General features: G+C 37.2%; 1 protein-coding gene across 1 annotated transcript; it reads right to left on the reverse strand.

Annotated features, from left to right (window-relative positions):
* Positions 1–2,041: 2,041 nt before the first annotated feature.
* Positions 2,042–6,526, reverse strand: LOC114759980 (uncharacterized). Its single transcript, XM_028949227.1, has 4 exons — positions 6,405–6,526; positions 2,259–2,580; positions 2,068–2,165; positions 2,042–2,045 (listed from the first exon to the last, which is right to left on the reverse strand). Exons 2-4 carry the CDS (start codon positions 2,574–2,576, stop codon positions 2,042–2,044), a joined length of 420 nt encoding a protein of 139 aa, XP_028805060.1. The 5' UTR covers positions 2,577–2,580; positions 6,405–6,526.
* Between the last annotated feature and the right edge of the window lie 13,794 nt (positions 6,527–20,320).

Below are 20,320 nucleotides of genomic sequence, written 5' to 3' on the forward strand. Positions count from 1 at the left end.
CTGCTTGGACGACGACCCAAGGGATCAAACCAGTAGATGACATTGTCAATGGGACAAGAAACACACAAACTCCAATGACAACTGCATCATAGAGTAAGACTTATACATTACTGGATATCACAATAATTCTTAACAATTTAAGTATGTATAAATAAATATAATTAAGCTACTTGCCCTTCAATAATTGGTGCCAAATAACAAGGTAATTTAGTGTCTCCAATCGTATTGCCCACATATCTGATTCTCCTATCTAGTGGGTTGTACTTCTTCTGGACACTTGCAGGGCATAAATATCCATACAAATTTCTCTTCTCCATTGATGACATGCATTTGTTATGGAAGAAGCTATCATTGAATTGAAATAAGATAATTATTAGTATGTGAAAGTAAGAATTAGAAATTTAAGTTAGAAATGAAAAAGTAAACTTACATGATTGCTAATTGAACCCATGCTATGTCCAACTCCTTCAAGGATAAGAAATCCCTGATGTCTTTGTTGTCAAGTCCAAAGAAATATGATTTTTCTTCACCCACAATCCCTACAGGCATCTTTATGTCGACCTTGTTAATTGTTTTATATTCCTCATATAATTGTGCCAAGCAGGGATATCTATTAACATCTTCCTGGTCCTAATGAAACATCAAATAAACATAATAAGTATTATAAGTATTATGTTAAAAAAATGCACACAGTATAGAATAACATTTTCTTACCATCACAGGTATTATCTCCTCATCAACAAGGTGTCTAGGCCAAAGAATGAAAGTTCCAATTGCCTGACCTAACTTCACAACTTCAGCAGTCGGGAATGGCACATCCGCACCTGTCTCTCCCTCTCGAACAGTCGTAACTGTAACCCTCGCTTGGTCCTCTTGAATATGTTGGTGATGGATAGTGCTCCCTTGATTGTAGAGGAGAGCGTCAGCAACAACACGCATCCTTGGGACCTCTAAACGAAGACAACAAGGTTGTCCAAAGTCCGGCGTGGGACTACTAGGATCATGCTCTCCCAATGCCCCCGGTGGATTACAACTGTTTTTAGTGCTAGGAAAGACGGGGGAATCCTAAATGAGAGAAATGCAAGTATTAAATTAAATTAAAAAAACGTTGGTAAAACTCAACATTAATTTAAGTGAAATTGATTACAAACCTGGGATGTGCATTGTTGTTGAACTGTCCCAATTTGCATGCTAGAGACCATAGATTTCATCTCATCACGAAGCTCAGCCATAAGCTCTTTTCGAAGTGACTGGCGTAACTGGGCCTCAATCTTGACCTCTAGCTCAGATTGGAGCTCATCACGAACTTGGTCTCGAAGTTTAGCTATCATCTCATCAGTGGGTTGACTTCGTAGAGAAGCTCGTGAAGTTTGTCCAAAATATTGGGTAAGACCAACTGTCCTCCCTTCTCCTCTAACGCGTCCGGGGTGATCAGGCTTCCCAATCGCTGTCGCTAAAATGTCCATCCTTCCACTCGGACTAAATGAACCTTCACTGCTTTGCTCTTCAAGTACCTCCTATAACATTTTAAGTATGATAAAAAATTAATGACAGTATAATAGAAAATTAATGATAAAATATAAGGAATATTACCATAAGTTAAAGTTATTTGATGTATACAACTTACAATTTTTTTAGCAATCTCAGCAACTGCTGGATTAATATATTGACCCTTCTTCATCCTTGCTTCCTTCCATTTTCTATGACGTGGAGGAGGAGGTGGGGTCTGAACAACGATACTAGGATCAGATTTTGCAGCTTCCTGCATCGCCTTAAAGTCATCCTGCATGATCCTCTCCTCAAGCATCTTGTAACCTCCACGGGATAAATAGTGCGGATATAAATTTTTAGCTTGCCTTTCTTTATTCATCGCACTTAATTCCTGTGGAAAAGAAAACAAAGTAAATTGAGTAAGTGAAGTAAATTAAATCAATGACTTTGCTTTATAAGGCAATGTACCTGAAATTTAGGATCATGCCGTGATGCCACAAACCTCCTCCAATCATCTGGATCAAGGAAGGAGTATTTTTCGCACGGATCATCATCTTTCTAGGCCCTCGCACATACTGGCTCGTGAGTGTGTGCTTAAAATCTTTCCAGCGCTGACGAACTTGCTGCAACAAATGCTTTTTCATTTGCTCAGTACGAGGGATGTCATACGTTTGCTGCAAAGAAAAATATATATGTTTGAGTTTAAGATCTTAGTTATAACTATATTTACAATAAAACAAATGAAATAAAATTAGAAAGTGACATACCAAAATATATTCCCAAATCCTATCCTTCGTCTCCTTAGAAATTGACTTCCAATTAGGCCATAGAATATTGACTTTGCTTCGGGCAACGGAGCCTATATAGCTAATGAATCTGTCCTTCTCTTCACCAATTGGATTCATATTGGCATCAAAATCCACATGCTTCTTCTGAATACGACCATGACGTACTGCTAACTTTGGTAGCCTTGTACTACCTCTAACCTTCCTTCCTTCCGGCTGATTGACATCATCGATGTCATAATCCTCCTCCATATTGGCATCAAAATCCTCCTCCATATTGGCATCAAAATCCTCCTCCATGTGCCTGTTGAAAAACCAAAATTAGATAAATAAGTAAATTATAGTGAAATGTATTAATATATAAATAATATCAAGTACATTGCAATGAAATAAATGAAAGAAAATAACACAAGGTACGTTGCAAAATTACATTACTTATCTGACTTTATGCATTGTCCCATATCCCTTCACAATGATCATCTCTTGCAGCATATTCATCATTATCTACCAATTCTACTTCACTTGGTCTAGGCGGATTTGAAGCAAAAGGTGGTGTCTCATCAAGATTCATGGTAGGATCACTGTCCTTCTGCTTTTTACTTTGAAGGACAATAGACAATTTTTTATTTGCTGGATCAGTAACATAAAATACTTGTTTTGCCTGGCTTGCTAAAATGAAAGGCTCATCTGCATAACCAACCCTGCCAAGATCAACTAATGTAAATCCAAATTGTTGATCTATTTCAATACTGTTGTTGTTGACCCATTTACATTTGAAGACAGGAATCTTGAAATTGGTGTAGTTTACCTCCCATATCTCTTCAATAACTCCATAATAAGCCATAGATGCCAATTTGGGGTTTTTATCTTTCGAACTCGAAAAATGCATCGCTTCAGCAACCACCATTACCCCACTATTCTGCACAGTACTTTTGTCATCTTGAGCTTTTGTGTAGAAGGAATATCCATTTATGTCGTATCCACTCCAAGTGATAACTTCAAAACAAGGACCCCAAGCTAACCATTTTATTGTATCAGATACATTGGCCTCTCTCAAAACTTTTTCACTGAACCATGTTATAAATGTTTTGTTATGCTCATTTGCTATCTGCATATCACTTTTCTTTGGATACTTCTCTTTTAAACTTTTTTTGTGATCATCTAAATACGACTGCACTTCTTCCATATTATTCAATATGTATAAGTGCGCTTGTAACACTTCTTCACGACCCATACTCTTTACCTTCAACCCCCTGATTCCTTTACTTGTACCGTTTTCATGCCGAGATGGTGTCTTAGCTATAGATAGATATGTTTTGCAAAATTCCATAGCCTCTTCCGCTACATACCTTTCAACAATTGATGCTTCAGGTCGATAAGGATTTTTAGAATAATTTTTTAAGACTTTCATGTACCTCTCAAATGGATACATCCATCTTAGAAAAATAGGACCGCAAAGCCTTATCTCCCTCACTAAATGAATGATCAAATGCACCATGATGTCAAAAAATGCTGGGGGAAAGTGCATTTCTAGTTGAGACAAGATAACATAACCCTCATTTTCCAATTCATCCAATTTCTCTATGTCAATGACTTTGCTACAAATAGCATTGAAGAAGATACATAATCTAGTTATAGTGCTCCTCACATCATCTCTCATTGTGCCTCGAATAGCTACGGGTAATAGTTGTTGCATCAGTACATGATAATCATGAGACTTCATTCCCACTAACTTCAAATCATGCATTGAGACAAGCCTTTTCACATTAGAAGAATACCCCTGGGGCACCTTGATGTCATGCAAACACCGACACAAGCTTGTTTTTTCGACTTTAGACAATGTGTGGGCCGCAGGTTCCATATAAGCCCGCTTACCACCCTCTCTCAATTGTGGATGTAAGCGCTCTCGAATGCCCATTTCAGCCAGATCAAGTCTTGCATTAATTCCGTCTTTAGTTTTTCCGGTATGTGCAAAAGAGTACCGATAAGACTATCACACACATTTTTTTCCACATGCATCACATCGATACTGTGTCTTACATCAAGACTGCGCCAATATGGAAGATCAAAGAAAATAGACCTCTTCTTCCATATGTTTTTCTCACTTGCAGCTTTTTGAGTCTTACCGAAAATGACATTGATTCTTTCAACTCGCTGGTAAACTTCCTCTCCAGTTAATGCCTTCGGAGCCATGCCATGCTCTGGTGAGCCATTAAAAACCTTTTTCAATCTCCGGTATGGGTGGAACCGATCAAGAAACCTCCTGTGACCGAGGTAAACTGTCTTCCTTCCGTGCTTAAGTTGGTGGAAGTATGTGTCTGCTTCACATATAGGACATGCTTTATGCCCCTTCACACTGTATCCTGATAGATTTCCATATGCAGGAAAGTCATTTATCGTTGTAAAGATCATGGCACGCAACTTAAAGGACTCCTGCTTGTATGCATCAAACACATCCACGCCTTCTTCCCACAACATCTTCAAATCTTCAATTAAAGGTGCCAAGTAGATATCGATATTGTTTCCTGGTTGTTTCGGTCCTGAAATCATCATAGAAAGCATCATGTACTTGCGCTTCATACATAACCAGGGAGGTAGGTTGTAAATCACCAACAGTACTGGCCATGCACTATGTGTGCTATTAAGAGTACCGTAAGGGTTGATTCCATCTGTACAAAGCCCAAGGCGAAGATTTCTTGGTTCAAGACCAAATTCTGGAAACATTTCATCTATTTTCTGCCATTGAGGAGAATCAGCAGGGTGCCGAAGATATCTTCCATCTGATATTCTCTCATCAAAATGCCATCTTAACTTCTTCGCTTCTGTTGCATTAGCAAATAAGCGCTTAAATCGTGGTATTATCGGAAGATACCATAACACCTTCAAAGGTTGCCCTTTACTTGTCTCGTCACCATCATAGTTACCAGCACAGTCCATGTTCTTTTTCACCTTGAATCGTGAAGTTTTACATTTTGGGCACTCACGTAGACCAGCATACTCTTTTCTATATAATACACAGTCATTAGGACAAGCGTGTATCTTTTCATAGCCCATACCCATCCGAGACAAGATTTTCTTTGCTTCATACACACGATTTGGAAGAACGTTATCAATTGGAAGCATATCACTAATCAATTGAAGCAACTCTGTGAAACTTTTGTCAGTCCACCCATTATTTGCTTTTAAACTGAACAATTTCAATACAGCTGTCAATCGTGTATACTTAGAACACCCAGGGTACAAAGGCATCTCTGCATCACTCTTCAAGTTATCATTTGCATGTGATTGCACAAAGAACTCTACCCCTACATCACGAATCATATCGCTCATTCTATCATTTACATCATCCATATCTTCCTCTTCTTCGAGTATTGAACTTGTTCCTACTTCACCATGCCATATCCATTTTGTATATCGAAGATTTATACCATCACAAAGCAGGTGATCTCTAATATCATCAACACTTAGTCGCCTCTCATTTAAACACTTGACACAGGGACAAAAATACATTCCGTTATTGCTACGAGCATTCTGTTTAGCAAATTCAATAAATCGTTCTACTCCGTTCTCATATTCATCACTTGTTCTTAAAGCATTCATCCAACTATGATCCATTCTGTTACTACCTAAGGAATTATAAACAATTTAATTCCATTCAGCACAGTCCCAATAAACATTAACCAAATTCAAAACTAATGATATCAATTGAATCCGATTCATTCCAATTACAACATAAATCATGCCAATTCCAAGCAAATGATTTCAAACTTCAAATCTATTACCCAATCAATGTAAACAAATTTTAACTTATCTAAATGCAATTTTTTCATTAATCATTTAATGTATACCCAATCCTTAATCTAAATTCAACACATATAGCAAACTATCTAATGCAATCCCTCTTAGGCATTTTAACAAACACCTTGTATGCATTATTTTTCTAACAAGATTAACAAGGCTTGAAATCATTAAAATTTCTACCCAATCAATATATACAAATTTAAAACTATCTAAACACAATTCTTCAGCAAAAATTTAAACAGCAACCTCAGAAACCAATTCAAAACTCCTCAACCTACTCAAACCCACCGTACAACACACTAAAATGCAACGATTGAATGAACTTACCTTCACCGTTCTGGCGTGCCTTCGAATCAACGGCCTACAGAGAGGACGACGACGGTGAGCTGCTGTGCGTGTGAGCTTCACGGCTTCAACGGCGAGCTGCTACAACACGGCTACTGCAGAATGAGCGACGCAATGGAGGGAGTCCGGCTACGGCCTTGAAGAGCTGAAACCAGGGGGAGAGACCGAAACAAGTTGAAATAGCTCACGGCTACTTCATGGACAAGAGGAAAATGAGAGGGAGAGACCGATCGAAACTGAAAGTTGGGTGCGAGATAGCTGCGAGCTGGAGTTCTTCGATCGCGCGCGGTACATATGCAAATCTGATAGATAACTACTGATGCGAGCTGCGATAGCTGCAGGCAAATTTTTTTAAAAAATGAAGCCCCTTCACGTCTGTTTACTTAGAAACAGACGTGAATTCACGTCTGTTTTGGGTCAACGGACGTGAATTCACGTCTGTTTTGTTTAAAACAGACATGAAGTCTCTTCTGTTTTGCAAAACAGACATAAATGAGGGAGGTAAATAACACATTTTGTTGTAGTGGATGATGGTAATGGAGGGAGGGAGATGAAGGATAAAGCTTGGAGAGGGATAATGTTTAAGGGCAAATATTGTATTTTCACATTGATTACAAAGGAAAAAATGGATATTTATAAGAGATTGCAGCCCTACAATGATCACTCATAGCCCCTCCCATAGGAATGGATATTACCAAAAATATGTGCAATTGATATTACCATTGTAATTCCTTTTACCATTAGTAAGTGCAACTAAACATGTCATTTATGGTAATGTAATAAGGATTACCATTGCATACTTATAATGTGGTTGAACCAAACAGGTCCTGATTGATTTATACTCTAGTCTATTGTATAAGACATTTTTAATTAATTCATATATATTAATAAAAACAGTTAAAAGCGCTAATTTTCTTTTTATAAAATTCAAATAATTTCTAATGTTACCCTTATTAATCATACTAAGCTCCACCATTATGTTAATTTCAATGCTCTCACTAACTTTATTAAATATGAGCATATATGAGAAAAAATATTTAATGCTTATTTAAACTGGACTACATGCCATAAGGACTATGATGTCAACGGGGAAAACATTTATTGCTGCCATAATTATATTGTCTTTAATTTATCCTTCCATTTAACATAAAACATATAGTAACTTGGCTTCCTAATATAAGAACTAGAAGAGGGTTAAACTTGGTTTTAAATACAAGACCTTATTTTATTCCCCTTATTTATCCTAACTAAGCCTATTAACTGCATATATTAGAGGAGTTTGCACCAATAGAGTTAAATGATTTAAGAAGGTATCTTAGAGAAACCAACATATATTATTGACAAATAACTAATTTAAATTACTTTCTTCAATCAAACCAAATTAATTAGGTAAATTTTATATTAAGGGGATGTAGTATGTTAAATGAAAGGATTATTAAGCAGATGGCGGGGAAAAAAAGAAGAAGAAGAAGAAAGGATAAATAAGTGTTAGGAACACTGGTTGGTATTCGGCCTTGGCCCATATATTTATGCATATTATTTAGTATTGGTTGACTGTGTTTATTTTTATGTCAACTTTGGCTCACTTAGATTAAATGTTTGAGAATTTTTTATATAAATTAAAGAAAAAATGATTAAAAAAGAAGTTAAAAATTACTAAATGTTAAATAAAGAATGTTAAAAAAAAATTTTTGTCATTTATAAATTCAGTATTATTAATAAGAAATAAAGTGTTGTTATCAAAACTAATTTGGGATTTTATAATTCCCAGCTTTTTTTTTAATCATTTTTCCTAAATTAAATTCGTATATTGATCCCCGGCTGTCATATAATTTCCCTTTCTTTTTATCGCTTCGTAACGCCGGTATGATGGGAGGACATTTCGCATTCTATGATAATTTTTTTTTTTTGGTTTTATCTATACATAATTAGATCATTTTGTTTGGTCAAAATTACTTCATGGTATCATTTTGAATGAATAAAACTGATGAATATTATGTAAGTAGAAGATTTTATTATAGCTAATTACTAATATATACATATATTGCTGCTAAACATAAAGAACCTTCACTATAAAAATATCAAAACATTTCTATCCAATAATATCTTAAAAAATATTTAAAATTTAAAATAATATATTCAGATTTCACCTTAATTTTTTCCAACCAATTATCGCAGAGAAAAATTTAAGATTTTAAGTCATTTAGATTGAATTAAAAATTAAATTGTTATTATTTTAATTAAAAGTCAATTTACTCAAAAATTAAAATGAGTATAATAAAAGGCCTGCCATCACATTTGCAAAATTTAAGCATAGTCCAGATTAACCAAATGATTAGACCAACTCAAAACAACAAAATTAGAAGTCAAACAATACTATTATTTATTATTTTCTAAGTTCTATAGTAGCAATTTTTTAATAATATAATAGATTTTAATTAATGTTTTAAAAGTCGAATCAAACATTGAACTGAAGAAGTCATAGTCCAACCGGAGACATAATAATTAGATAAAAATTAAATAAAAAATTAATATATACACACACATACACATATATATAATGTATAACAAATATATACACAAGTCTAATTACAAAATAATAACACCACTATATGAATTACTAGTTAGAAGAATAATAATAAAAATTTAGTGAATTTTCATAGCTTATTTTTTTATTTTGTTATAATGATAACATCTGTTTTTCCTTTTAAAACACTTTAATTTTTTTAGTGAATTAATTTATAACTTAAACATCCAAAGAAGAAAAATAATAAGCTGTCAACAATTATTATAAAAGTTATAAATAGAAAAATGCCTTCAACATTTCACTCTATACCATAGTCTATCCTAAAAACCAATTGAGAAATTAAAAATGTGCATAGCTCTTGCTTTATGGTGTCCTTTCTGACTTACAAGGTACAAATTTCTCCACATCTCAAGACAACTTTTTTGATTCGTCCGTCGGATAAAATCATAAAACGTTGTACAATATATTGCCTTCATCAACTCTTTTTCACTTCAACCATGTCAAACTGCTCATTTTAGTATTCAGGTTTAGATCTTCTTTTTGGTATTCATCAGGTTACCACTGCTTTATCTAGTCCTTTCGTTCCTTTCTTGGTGTTTAGGTATCTTCCTCCTCTATTAATGTTTTCATTCCTTTCTTTCTTTCTTATTCATTGCTTCTTTTGTTTTCCGCTTTCTTCCTTCTTCCTCTTCATCTTCATCTTCACTTCCCTTCTCATTTTTCCATCTTCTCGGAGAAAATAACAACCAACAATATCGTTAGTTCACCAACTCTAACTCGGCCGATTCTCTAGAATTTGCTCTGGTTCGCGGTAGAATTACAGCTTCCGACTGCCGGTTAAAAACGGCTCAATCCGATCAAACTCATAAAGCGGTTCAAATGGAAAAAAACGAGCCGATAAGTTCTCCCACTGATAGTCTAGTATGTCTGATCGTCCGATCCGGTTCGAGTTTTAAAACATTGATTTTGATGACTAAAAGGTTAACAGGTTTGAGCTCAATCTGCTTTTATGGCCCGTTGAAATACAAGCCACGGGAGGGTTTACCTGGTTGGTCCATGGGCCTCTCTTGTTTTCACGGGTTACAACAAAAAGCCGATCATAGTTTTACAGTTTTTTTTTTTAGATCAAGAACGGGGTCTCAGGAAAAAGGGAAAGCTCTTATTTGAACCAATGGCCAAAGTTGGGTACTAGTAATGCTCCACAGAAGAAAACTAGATTATCTTTTGCTGATACCTTGAAAGGAACTAACAGAGACGAGGAACAGTCAGACGAGGAAACTGAAGCAGATGACGATTTATCTGATGACAGCATGTCTGAAAAATCACGTTTGGATACAGAAACTGAACGAAAAAGAGCCTCTAGTTAGGATAAGGGAAGATCCAAAGGGGAATTTTCCTACGTTTCACTTCTCTGGTAGAATGAAGAAAAGGTTGTACAGAGCTTGGAAGAAGGCGGTAATTGTGAAACTATTGGATAGAAACATTGGATACAAGGCTTTGGAAGCTTAGCTACAAGCACTCTGGGCAAAAAGAGGGGTGATTAGTTTGATAAATATTGGACATGGTTATTTTGTAGTCAAGCTATCAAACAGGGATGACTATTTTAATGCGCTAACTGGTGGTCCATGGATGATCTATGACCATTACCTCACAGTGAGACCTTGGGAGCCTGGTTTTAATCCTGCAAGGGCAAAAATCGACAAGGTAGCTGTTTGGGTACGTGTGCCAAGAGTGTGCCTAGAATACTACGATGAAGAGGCACTGACGATCATAGGCAACAGGATTGGAGAAACTTTAAAAGTTGATGTTAATACTACTTCCCAACTCAGAGGACACTATGCTAGAATTTGTGTTCTTATTGATTTAGGCAAGCAATTAATGTCAGGATTCTCATTGGATGGTGAAGATTACTATTTGGAATATGAGGTCTCCATTCCCTGTGCTTGAATTGCGGTGTTTATGGTCACCGAAATGAAGTATGCCTAGTGAAAAAAATCTGCTATTGAAACGACGGCGAAGAACTGTGTGGGAGAGCAGAGGAGAGAACCAGACATGGGTGATGATAATCCTAGACGGGTTGAACAGGAAACATGGAGGGTAGTGCAAAAACCTCGCCGGAAAAGGAAGAATAAAGAAAATTCAGGGGAACTTCTCCGACAACCGGTCTCTGGGACGAGATTCGATATTCTGGCTGATGTGGAAAATAATTCTAATTTTAATTTAACTAAAGAGATTGAGGATAATGTCATACCTGCAACTTCAGATCCTGTTAATGTCCATACGGGGAAGGCAACCACTACAAATGTACGACGTGCAAGGAGGAAAAAGGCTGCGCACTCCAAAATGCAAGTAGGGAATAACGGTTTAGCAGCACCAGTGGTCCCCAATGCAGTCTCAGAACGTGCTATAGAGAGTGTTGAAAAAGGGAAAAGAGAAAAGAGATCTCGGGATATGTTTGTGAATCATATGCGGACAAACGAGATTTTGATGCTGACAATGGGTGAAACAGAAGAGGAGAATTTGGAACCGATAAATTCGGTTGAAGGAGACATTGGCTCTCATCATAAATCAGGAGGGGAGCAGATGGATTACGTGGAGGAAGATATCTCTATTCCACACGATCCTGGTGACGTTATGGACAGGGATGAAGGACCAGGGGATAATATTGGGCCAAATTTATGCAGCCCAATTGAAGAGCAGACCAAAAAGCTTTCACAAGGAGAGGGTTCAGTTGTACCTGAAACCCAACAACAGTGTTAATTGGGCTTTTCCTCCAAGATTTGTTTTTTTTGGATCCCATATTTTATTGGAATATTATAGGGGCCTGCGGAAAGGGCCTCACAAAAAATTTACAGGCTGTGTTTGGAGGTACTAAACTGGCTATTTTAATTTTGTTTGAAACAAAATGTAAAGAGGTCTCAAAGTTACGCAGCGTTTCGGCTCTGGGCTTTGATAACCTGGAGATCATTCCTAGTTCTGGGCACTCTGGAGGTTTAGCAGTAGCATGGAAAAGTGCCTGTGTTGATGTGAATATCATTGATCGGAATCAACAATTCTTCCATCTAGAGTGCAAGTTCGCTAGATACCAGCGTTTCCATCTTACAGCCATTTATGTCATTCCGCACTCAAGCTTGCATCAAGACTTATGGAGGAATTTGGGGCTTCTAGCGAATACTATCTCGGTTCCTTGGGTTGTCTACGGTGATTTTAATGATATAGCTGATGTTTCTGAACGAATAGGAGGTGTGCAAATAAATTTCAACATAATCAGTTGGTTCAATGCTTGCATCCGTGGCTGTCAATTATCTAATTTGGGGTTTAAAGGCCCCAAATTCACTTGGAAAGGACCCTTGGTGAGAGGTTGCTCAAGGCTCTATGAGAGATTGGATCGGGCAATGGGAAATTCTCTTTTTATGACTACATTCAGTAATTACTTGGTGAAGGTTTGTCCTAGAACAAAATTCTCAGATCATAATCCTCTTACTCTGTATTTGGAGGACGCTGGTTTAGCCTTTACAGGTATCAAACCTTTTCGTTTTGAAGCAATGTGGCTTGAACATGAAAATTTTGACAATTTTATAAAAGATTCTTGGAAGAATTACGATGATATTAATAATTGCTTGAATGATTTCAAAGACTCTGTTCTGGTTTGGAATAGAGAAGTGTTTGGTTTTGTAGAAAGAAAGAAAAGAATTATTTTAGCTAGACTTAAAGGAATTCAACAGTCTTCAGCGTACCCTTACTCTAGTTTCTTAGCTAGACTGGAATTACATCTTCAACAGGAGCTAGATGAAATTTTGAGGCTTGAAGAAATTAAATGGTTTCAAAAGGCCAGATCGAATTGGGTTACAAAGGGTGATAGGAACACAAGATACTACCATCTAAAGACATATAAAAGAAGAAAGTGGAATAGAATTCTATCCTTGAAAATGAACAAGGAAATTAGGTGGCAGGTGAATCTGATCTAAAAAGTTTGATTGTGAATTATTTCAAAACAGCTGTTTGCTATGGAAGATGCTGATAATATTGTTCTTGAAACCAAAACGAAGTTTCCTGTCATAGATTACTCTACTGTAAGCGTTCTTAGTAGCATTCCTTCAAATGAGGAGATCAAAGAGGCTCTGTTTTCAATGGGGCCTTATAAAGCCCCAGGTTTGTTAGAATCAATCTTACCCAAGAGGGGGGTGAATTGGGTGAGTTACAAAAACTTAAAAATTAAAACGACATAGTATTGAAAACAGAGAGACAGAATCAGGAGAGATTTCACCGAAGAGGGAAGACACAAGATTTATACTGGTTCGGTCTTAACCACTTGACCTACGTCCAGTCCTCAGAACACTTCTGAGTATTTCACTATCTTCCAAGATCGACAGGGCTCTTGGTGCCTCGGTACAGTAATTGAATCGCTCAATCACTCCCCCTTACTCCCGTAAGGATACAAGCCCTCTCAAGAGTCCACACTCTTAAGTATCACTCAATAGTATTTAATGAAGAGTAGTTATCGGCTCTCTTACAGAGTGAATTTAATGATGAACACTGACGCTCAGTAGTATTGAGGAAAACAGAGTATTGAATGCTAGGCTTAATAATCACAGGTGGTAGTTCCGGTATTCAATCTCTTCATTAATGCTTCTTCGCGCCTTTTATAGTTGAGGTCGTTAATTAGCCGTTAGACGGAAGAGCTTCTAGCCGTTGTGACTCCGTTTGCGTGTTTTGCCAGTTTCAACGGTTCCGCCATTAATGCGTCTGAGCTTCTGACACTGTAGGTTGCAGTACGTAATCCCGTTGAAGAGCCGTTGTATTCTTTCTTAGTAATCTGCATATTTTAAAACTTTAAGCAACAAGGAGTCTTGTGGTGTAGCTTTAATTAAGAACAAGAAGAAAAACGAATTTATCATTCAATGATCTTGGACGAAATGATTTTTCTGTAAAAAGAGCAGAAAGACATTCTGGGTATGCTTGATCGAAGTGGTGATCGATTACTTGTTGATCGATCAGGTTATCGATAAACAGAATGAAAGCTTTTCGAATTAGTTCAACAATATTATCGATCAAGTGTTGGATCATTGACTTTAAGAATTATCATAGTAAACGGAAATCGTTTCATGATCGAACAAGTGATCGAACACTTGTTGATCGAACAGATTATCGATAATTCAAATGTTATTGAAATGAAACTTCAGTCATTGATGATCGAACAACTTATCGATAAATGGATGGTGGATAAGGTTATCGATAAACCATGAGTAAGAATATATTTAGAGAAAAACACAGTCTATCTGGAATGATCGAACAGGTGATCGATCAATGAATATTCGAACAAGTGATCGATAAAGTGAAGAAGGAAATTTAATCCTGTAAGGTAAAGAAACTGATTATCGATCACGTTTTGTGAAAACATGAGTTTCAGGAAATCGGATGATCGATCATATTATCGAAAAGTCAATGATCGATTAGGTGATCGAAAAAAGGTTCAACATAAGTTAATGCGAATATAGCAATCCTTAGACTCTTTATCGATCATGTTATGTGAAAAGATATTATGCAAACAAGTTAAATTATCGATAATGTTATCGATAATTTGGTTGCAAAAAACTAAATATGAGTAGATAAAGACATTGATTATCGATCATGTGATCGATAATTTTCTGATCGATAAGGTTATCGATCCAGTAGTTAAGATGATTACCTGCATTCAGAGAGTTAGAGCATAATGATCGATCATGTGATCGATAAACAAATGATCGAAAATATGATCGATAAATGATAACAGAATTAATGTGCAGAACGAGTAGAGTGTGTTACCTCTTATCGAAGTCGTTATTGATAACTGATTTATCGATCATGTGATCAATAAATACACTTCAGATTTGGTTCTCTTTATCTGTTACTTGTTTGTTTATCTGATGTTATCGATCAAGTGATCGATAATTAACTGTAACCTTATGTGATTTCCATGTTAGCGATAATCGATCATTTTATCGATCAACAACTTATCGGATAGATCTTCAATCAAAACACCTACTATAAAACTGATTTATACCTGAGCAGTTATCTGAAAACTTAGCGATAAACGATTGATCGATCAGATGATCGATCAACATACTTAACCCAATTAATCTAACTTTGTTATCATCAAAACTATAATCCTAACATTCTCCCCCTTTTTGATGATGACAAAACATAAGTTATAAATCAACACAAACAGATTCACAGCCATATAATAAGTGAGAATGCAAATAAATATCAGGGAAAAGAGAAAAAAATGTTATCGATAAAACCATTCTCCAGGTACACAAAAGTGACAGAAAAAGAGACAATTAATATCATAAAACCATAAAACCCTAAAACAACTACGAAACATCATCAGTTTTCTTCTCCCCCTTTTTGTCAGCATCAGATGAGGGGGAAGAGGTATGAACCGAAGGAATGGTCAGGGGAATAGGGAGAGGAGGAAGGTGAGGAAGTGGAGAAAAAGATGGAAAATGAAAGGAGGGAACAGGTTGGGTACTGTGATAAGAGCAAGAGTGGTAGGAACTGGAACAGAGGTAGATGGGACAGAAGGAGAAGTGGTGGAAATAGGAGAAGAGGGTAAGGAGAGGAAGGAGGTGCAGGCTCAGGGTGAGGTGGAGAGGGTGGATGAAAGAGGAGATCCTCATAGCTGAAGCTTGTGCTAGGTGCAGTGAAATGGTGGCAGAGAGAAGTAACCAACCCTTTGAGCTCTCGAAGTTCCTTGTCCACTGAATCAAATCTCTCTGTAACTTCTTTTTCCAAAACCACCATAGCTTGTTGGTGAAGATCCAGAATCTTAGAAATGCCATCAAACTTTCGATCAGAGATTTCCCCATAGTCTCTGGCAGTGGAGTAGACTCTGGTCTCAAATGCGCGAAGCTCAGCCTGAAACATTTCCCTGAGGGATCTCTCCATAAAAGATGGACCAGGGGTATGAGATGGAGCGGCAGTGGATTCAGCTTCATCCTGGGTCCGAGATGTACTAGCAGCAGGTTGCTTTCCCTTATCCTTTTGAGATACCTTCTGTGATGGTGTAAAGGGAACAGAGATCCTCATCTTGTGAAGCTGAGTGAGGCCAAAACCAGGAACCTTGGTCTTGAGTTCCCCAGGCTCAAATGGAGCAATGTTATGTGCCTGAAGGAGGTAGGTGGCCAGCTGAGGATAGGGAATTGGGGTTGATCTGGACTTGTTAAGAACAAAGTCCTTCATCTCAGAATAGATAAGATCCCCAATATTAATCTTCTCCCCACTAATAATCCGGGCTAGAAGAAGATAATCATCCTGAGTGAGATGTGAGAAACTGCCGGATTTGTTTACCATGCTCCTAGAATAGATGTAATGGATGATCCTATAGAAATCACACATCTGCTTAGGAGGGAAATTCAGCTCTCCGGGGTAGTCATCACTCTGCATTAAAATTTTGTAGGCTTTTACTTCATTCATATTGCCACCTCTCACAAACTCTTGGGTCCCGAGTAATTCATTTAGTTTGACACTTGTGAGTTTGAAAGATCTGCCCCTCAGTGTGACCTTTAAGTAGTTTTCTTTTAGATTGTCCTGATCATCATACTCTTCTACAGATTCCATATTACAGTAGAACCTTTTAACTACTTCAGGACAGTATTCACCACCAATGATTAACCAATTTGAATAATGCTGCAGTGGGTCACTTAAGTCAAGAGCAATCTGTTTGTTTTTCCTCAGACCCTCTAAGTCCACAGATACCACGGGACAGAATTTTCTATTGGCAAAATCAGCTTTATACTTTGCTATATTAACTTCACTATCGAGATTGCCAGTTAATAACTCAGAAAATTCAGTGGATATACCTTCAGGAGGAATTTCCCGTGCGACTCCTTCACTTGCCCTTTGCTTTTTCTTTCTTGGTTGCTTGGGGATGGATATGTTCAAAGCGGTTTCCACAGCTTTCTGAACTGAGGCACCATCATCCGACTCGGTCTCTGATTCTTCAGTCACTATCGGTAATTTTGATTTGGAACGGGGAGATTTTCTGAGAGAGGTCGGTTGCTCTTCTGCCCGACTTTCACGAATTTTCAGAGTACCCTTCTTCTTCGTTGGTTCCTCCCTTACCTTCGGTCTATATCGTTTCCGAGTACCCGAAGGAGTGGTGTCGCTTGATTGGATTTGCTTCTCCAACCCTTCTTCCCTTTCCGAACTTGGTTGTTTTACTCGCGCCATTGAGAGATTTCTTGATAAATCGAATGGTTGAAATAGTGTGTTTTGAGTTCGGTGAAGGTCGAAGAGGTAGTAGTGATGAATTTGAGTGGAAGAGAGGTTGGAAATTTAAGAGAATGGTGATTCCTGACCGTTGCGAGTAACAGGGGGCGGTTATTGTTCGAGCTAGGGTTCGATAACTGACAGTGGGGTTTCAAAAAGTACCGTTATAATCTTCAGATTTATCGATCAAGTTATCAATCAACTCTTGATCGATCACATGTTCGATAAATATGAAGAACACACATGAACACAGAACAGAATTATCGATCACGTTATCGATCATGCAATTATTGAACATGTTATCGATAAGTAAAGTTGCGTACCTGGTCTAGTTTATCGATCATTTGATCGATAACCTATTTCTTCAATCGGCTTATCGATTAATGCTTACCAATACTGCAGGAGAGGCCTCGAAACCTTGAAGCACCTGATCGATGTTTTGATCGATAAAGCATTTATCGATCAAGTTATCGATAATTTTTGTGTTGGTGTACTTTCCATTCCCACGACTTGGATTTATCAATCGGGTGATCGATAAATTACTTTCTATTCGCCTTTATGATTATCGAACAAGTGATCGATAATCTCATACTCTGTTTACCTCTGTTTTTCTTCATCAAAACAGAGCTTCCTGTAAAACAAATTACTACATACTCCGATGCTTAAGTTAGTCATTTTATCATCAAAACATTAAATTTAAGCAATTAATATTAATAAATAACATGAGATTTCTTACAATTCATTGGGATTTACCATTCCCAATTCTCTTCGAAAGAAGTTGAACTTTTGTTGATCTAGAGGTTTTGTGAAAATGTCAGCTATTTGATATTCAGTGGGGATGAACTCAACCTTTACATCTTTCTTTTGAACATGGTCCCGAATGAAGTGATGTCTGACATCGATGTGTTTCGTCCGGGCATGATGAACTGGATTCTTGGACAGACTTATCGTGCTCGTATTATCACATAAGATTGGAATCTCACGTAAGTTGATTCCCAAATCCTGTATTTGTTGCTTTAACCATAAGATCTGAGCACAACAGCAGGCAGTGGCTACATATTCTGATTCCGTTGAGGAGATTGCCACAGTGTTTTGCTTTTTACTTGACCATGAGACAAGACATCCTCCGAAGAATTGACATTGTCCACTGGTGCTTTTTCTGTCCGTTTTATATCCACCGTGATCTGCGTCTGAGTATCCCATTAGATATTCGGTTGCTCTTTTAGGATACCAGATTCCTAAATTTTGAGTTCCTACAAGATATCTGAGTATCCTCTTGACAGCTTCTTCATGTGACTCTTTTGGAGCTGACTGATATCTTGCACACATTCCCACACTGAATTGAATATCTGGTCTACTTGCAGTGAGGTATAGTAAGGAGCCGATCATTCCTCTATATCTTGTTAGATTTATGTTTTTGCCGTCTTCGTCCACATCAAGCGAACAAGTTGAGCTCATAGGAGTCTTTACACTTTTGACATTCTCCATTCCAAATTTCTTCAGTAACTCCTTCACGTATTTCGTCTGGGATATAAATATACCGTTTTTCTTTTGTTTGATTTGTAATCCCAGAAAGAAATTTAGTTCTCCCATCATGGACATCTCGAATTCTCCCTGCATAAGCTTAGCAAATTCTTGACAGAGATCTTCGTTAGTAGCACCGAAAATAATATCATCTACATATATTTGAACAATCAAAAGATCTTTTTTACTTCTTTTAATGAAAAGTGTGGCATCCACTTTACCTCTTTCAAAACCTTTTTCTATCAGGAAGTTGCTAAGTCATTCATACCAAGCTCTAGGAGCTTGCTTCAAACCGTACAAAGCCTTTTTAAGTTTGTAAACATGATTAGGAAAATTTGAATTTTCAAAACTGGGAGGTTGTTCGATAAACACTTCTTCTGATATGTAACCGTTCAGAAATGCACTTTTAACATCCATTTGAAATAGTTTGAAATCTTTGATGCAAGCAAATGCCAAAAGAACTCGTATGGCTTCTAATCTGGCTACAGGAGCATACGTTTCTTCATAATCGATTCCCTCTTCTTGATTATAGCCTTTGGCTACCAATCTGGCTTTGTTCCTGACGATCTGTGCGGATTCATCGAGCTTGTTTTTGAATACCCATTTGGTGCCAATGACCGGATGGTCATCGGTCTGGGTACCAATTCCCAAACTTGATTTCTCTCAAATTGGTTAAGCTCTTCCTGCATTGCAACTATCCAGAATTCATCTGATAGTGCTTCGTCAATACTGGAGGGTTCAATGTGAGATATGAATGCCGAAAAAAGAACTTCATTGACTACTTGTCTCCGGGTTTTGACCCCTTCATTGACTTTACCAATGACTTGTTCCAGTGGATGATCTCGGTTATATCTCCATGCCTTTGGCTGTTCTAGATTTTCTCGTAAAGAGGGATCGTTTAAATCATCCCTGTTTTCTGAAACGGTTTCTAAAAAATAATTTGTTTGAATTTTTGTTCAAATCCATTTTTTGAAAATTTTGAATGATCTCAGCATCATCATCATCTACAGATTTCGAAATTGCTTCAGTTTCAGCAAACACTACATGAATTGATTCTTCTATTGTAAAAGTTCGTTTATTGAAAATTCTGTATGCTTTACTATGATTAGAGTAGCCAAGAAACAAACCCTCATCAGCTTTAGGATCGAATTTACCCAAGTTTTCTTTGTTGTTGTTGTGGATATAGCATCTGCTCCCAAAGATCCTTAGATGTGTCAGATTGGGTTTTCTCCCCTTGTACAATTCATATGGCGTCTTTCCGAGCAGTGTTCTGATGTAGGCTCTATTAGATATATAGCAAGCTGTGCTCATTGCTTCTGCCCAGAATACTTGTGAGACCCCTTTCTCATTTAGCATTGCTCTAGCCATTTCCGTGAGTACTCTATTCTTTCGTTCAACTACTCCGTTCTGTTGAGGAGTCCTTGGTGCAGAGAAGTTGTGGTCAATTCCATGCTCCTCACAATAGTCTGCAAATTCGTTGTTTTCAAATTCTCCTCCGTGATCAGACCTGATTGACACAATAGATATACCTTTCTCATTTTGAAACTTTTTGGCAAAAATAATGAATGCATTAAATGTTTCATCTTTAGAGGAAAGA

This window comes from Neltuma alba, unplaced genomic scaffold, assembly GCF_004799145.2.
Source record: "Neltuma alba isolate B1F8T4 unplaced genomic scaffold, ASM479914v2 tig00010924_pilon, whole genome shotgun sequence".
Taxonomy (NCBI): domain Eukaryota; kingdom Viridiplantae; phylum Streptophyta; class Magnoliopsida; order Fabales; family Fabaceae; genus Neltuma; species Neltuma alba.

What these genes read in the sequence shown, in the direction of transcription:
- LOC114759980 (XM_028949227.1), bottom strand. Translation starts at nt 2,576, where the DNA reads ATGGAGGAGGATTTTGATGCCAATATGGAGGAGGATTTTGATGCCAAT. An exon ending in GGATTTGGGAATATATTTTG is followed by an intron (nt 2,166 to 2,258) that starts GTATGTCACTTT and finishes TTTTCTTTGCAG; the next exon opens with CAAACGTATGACATCCCTCG.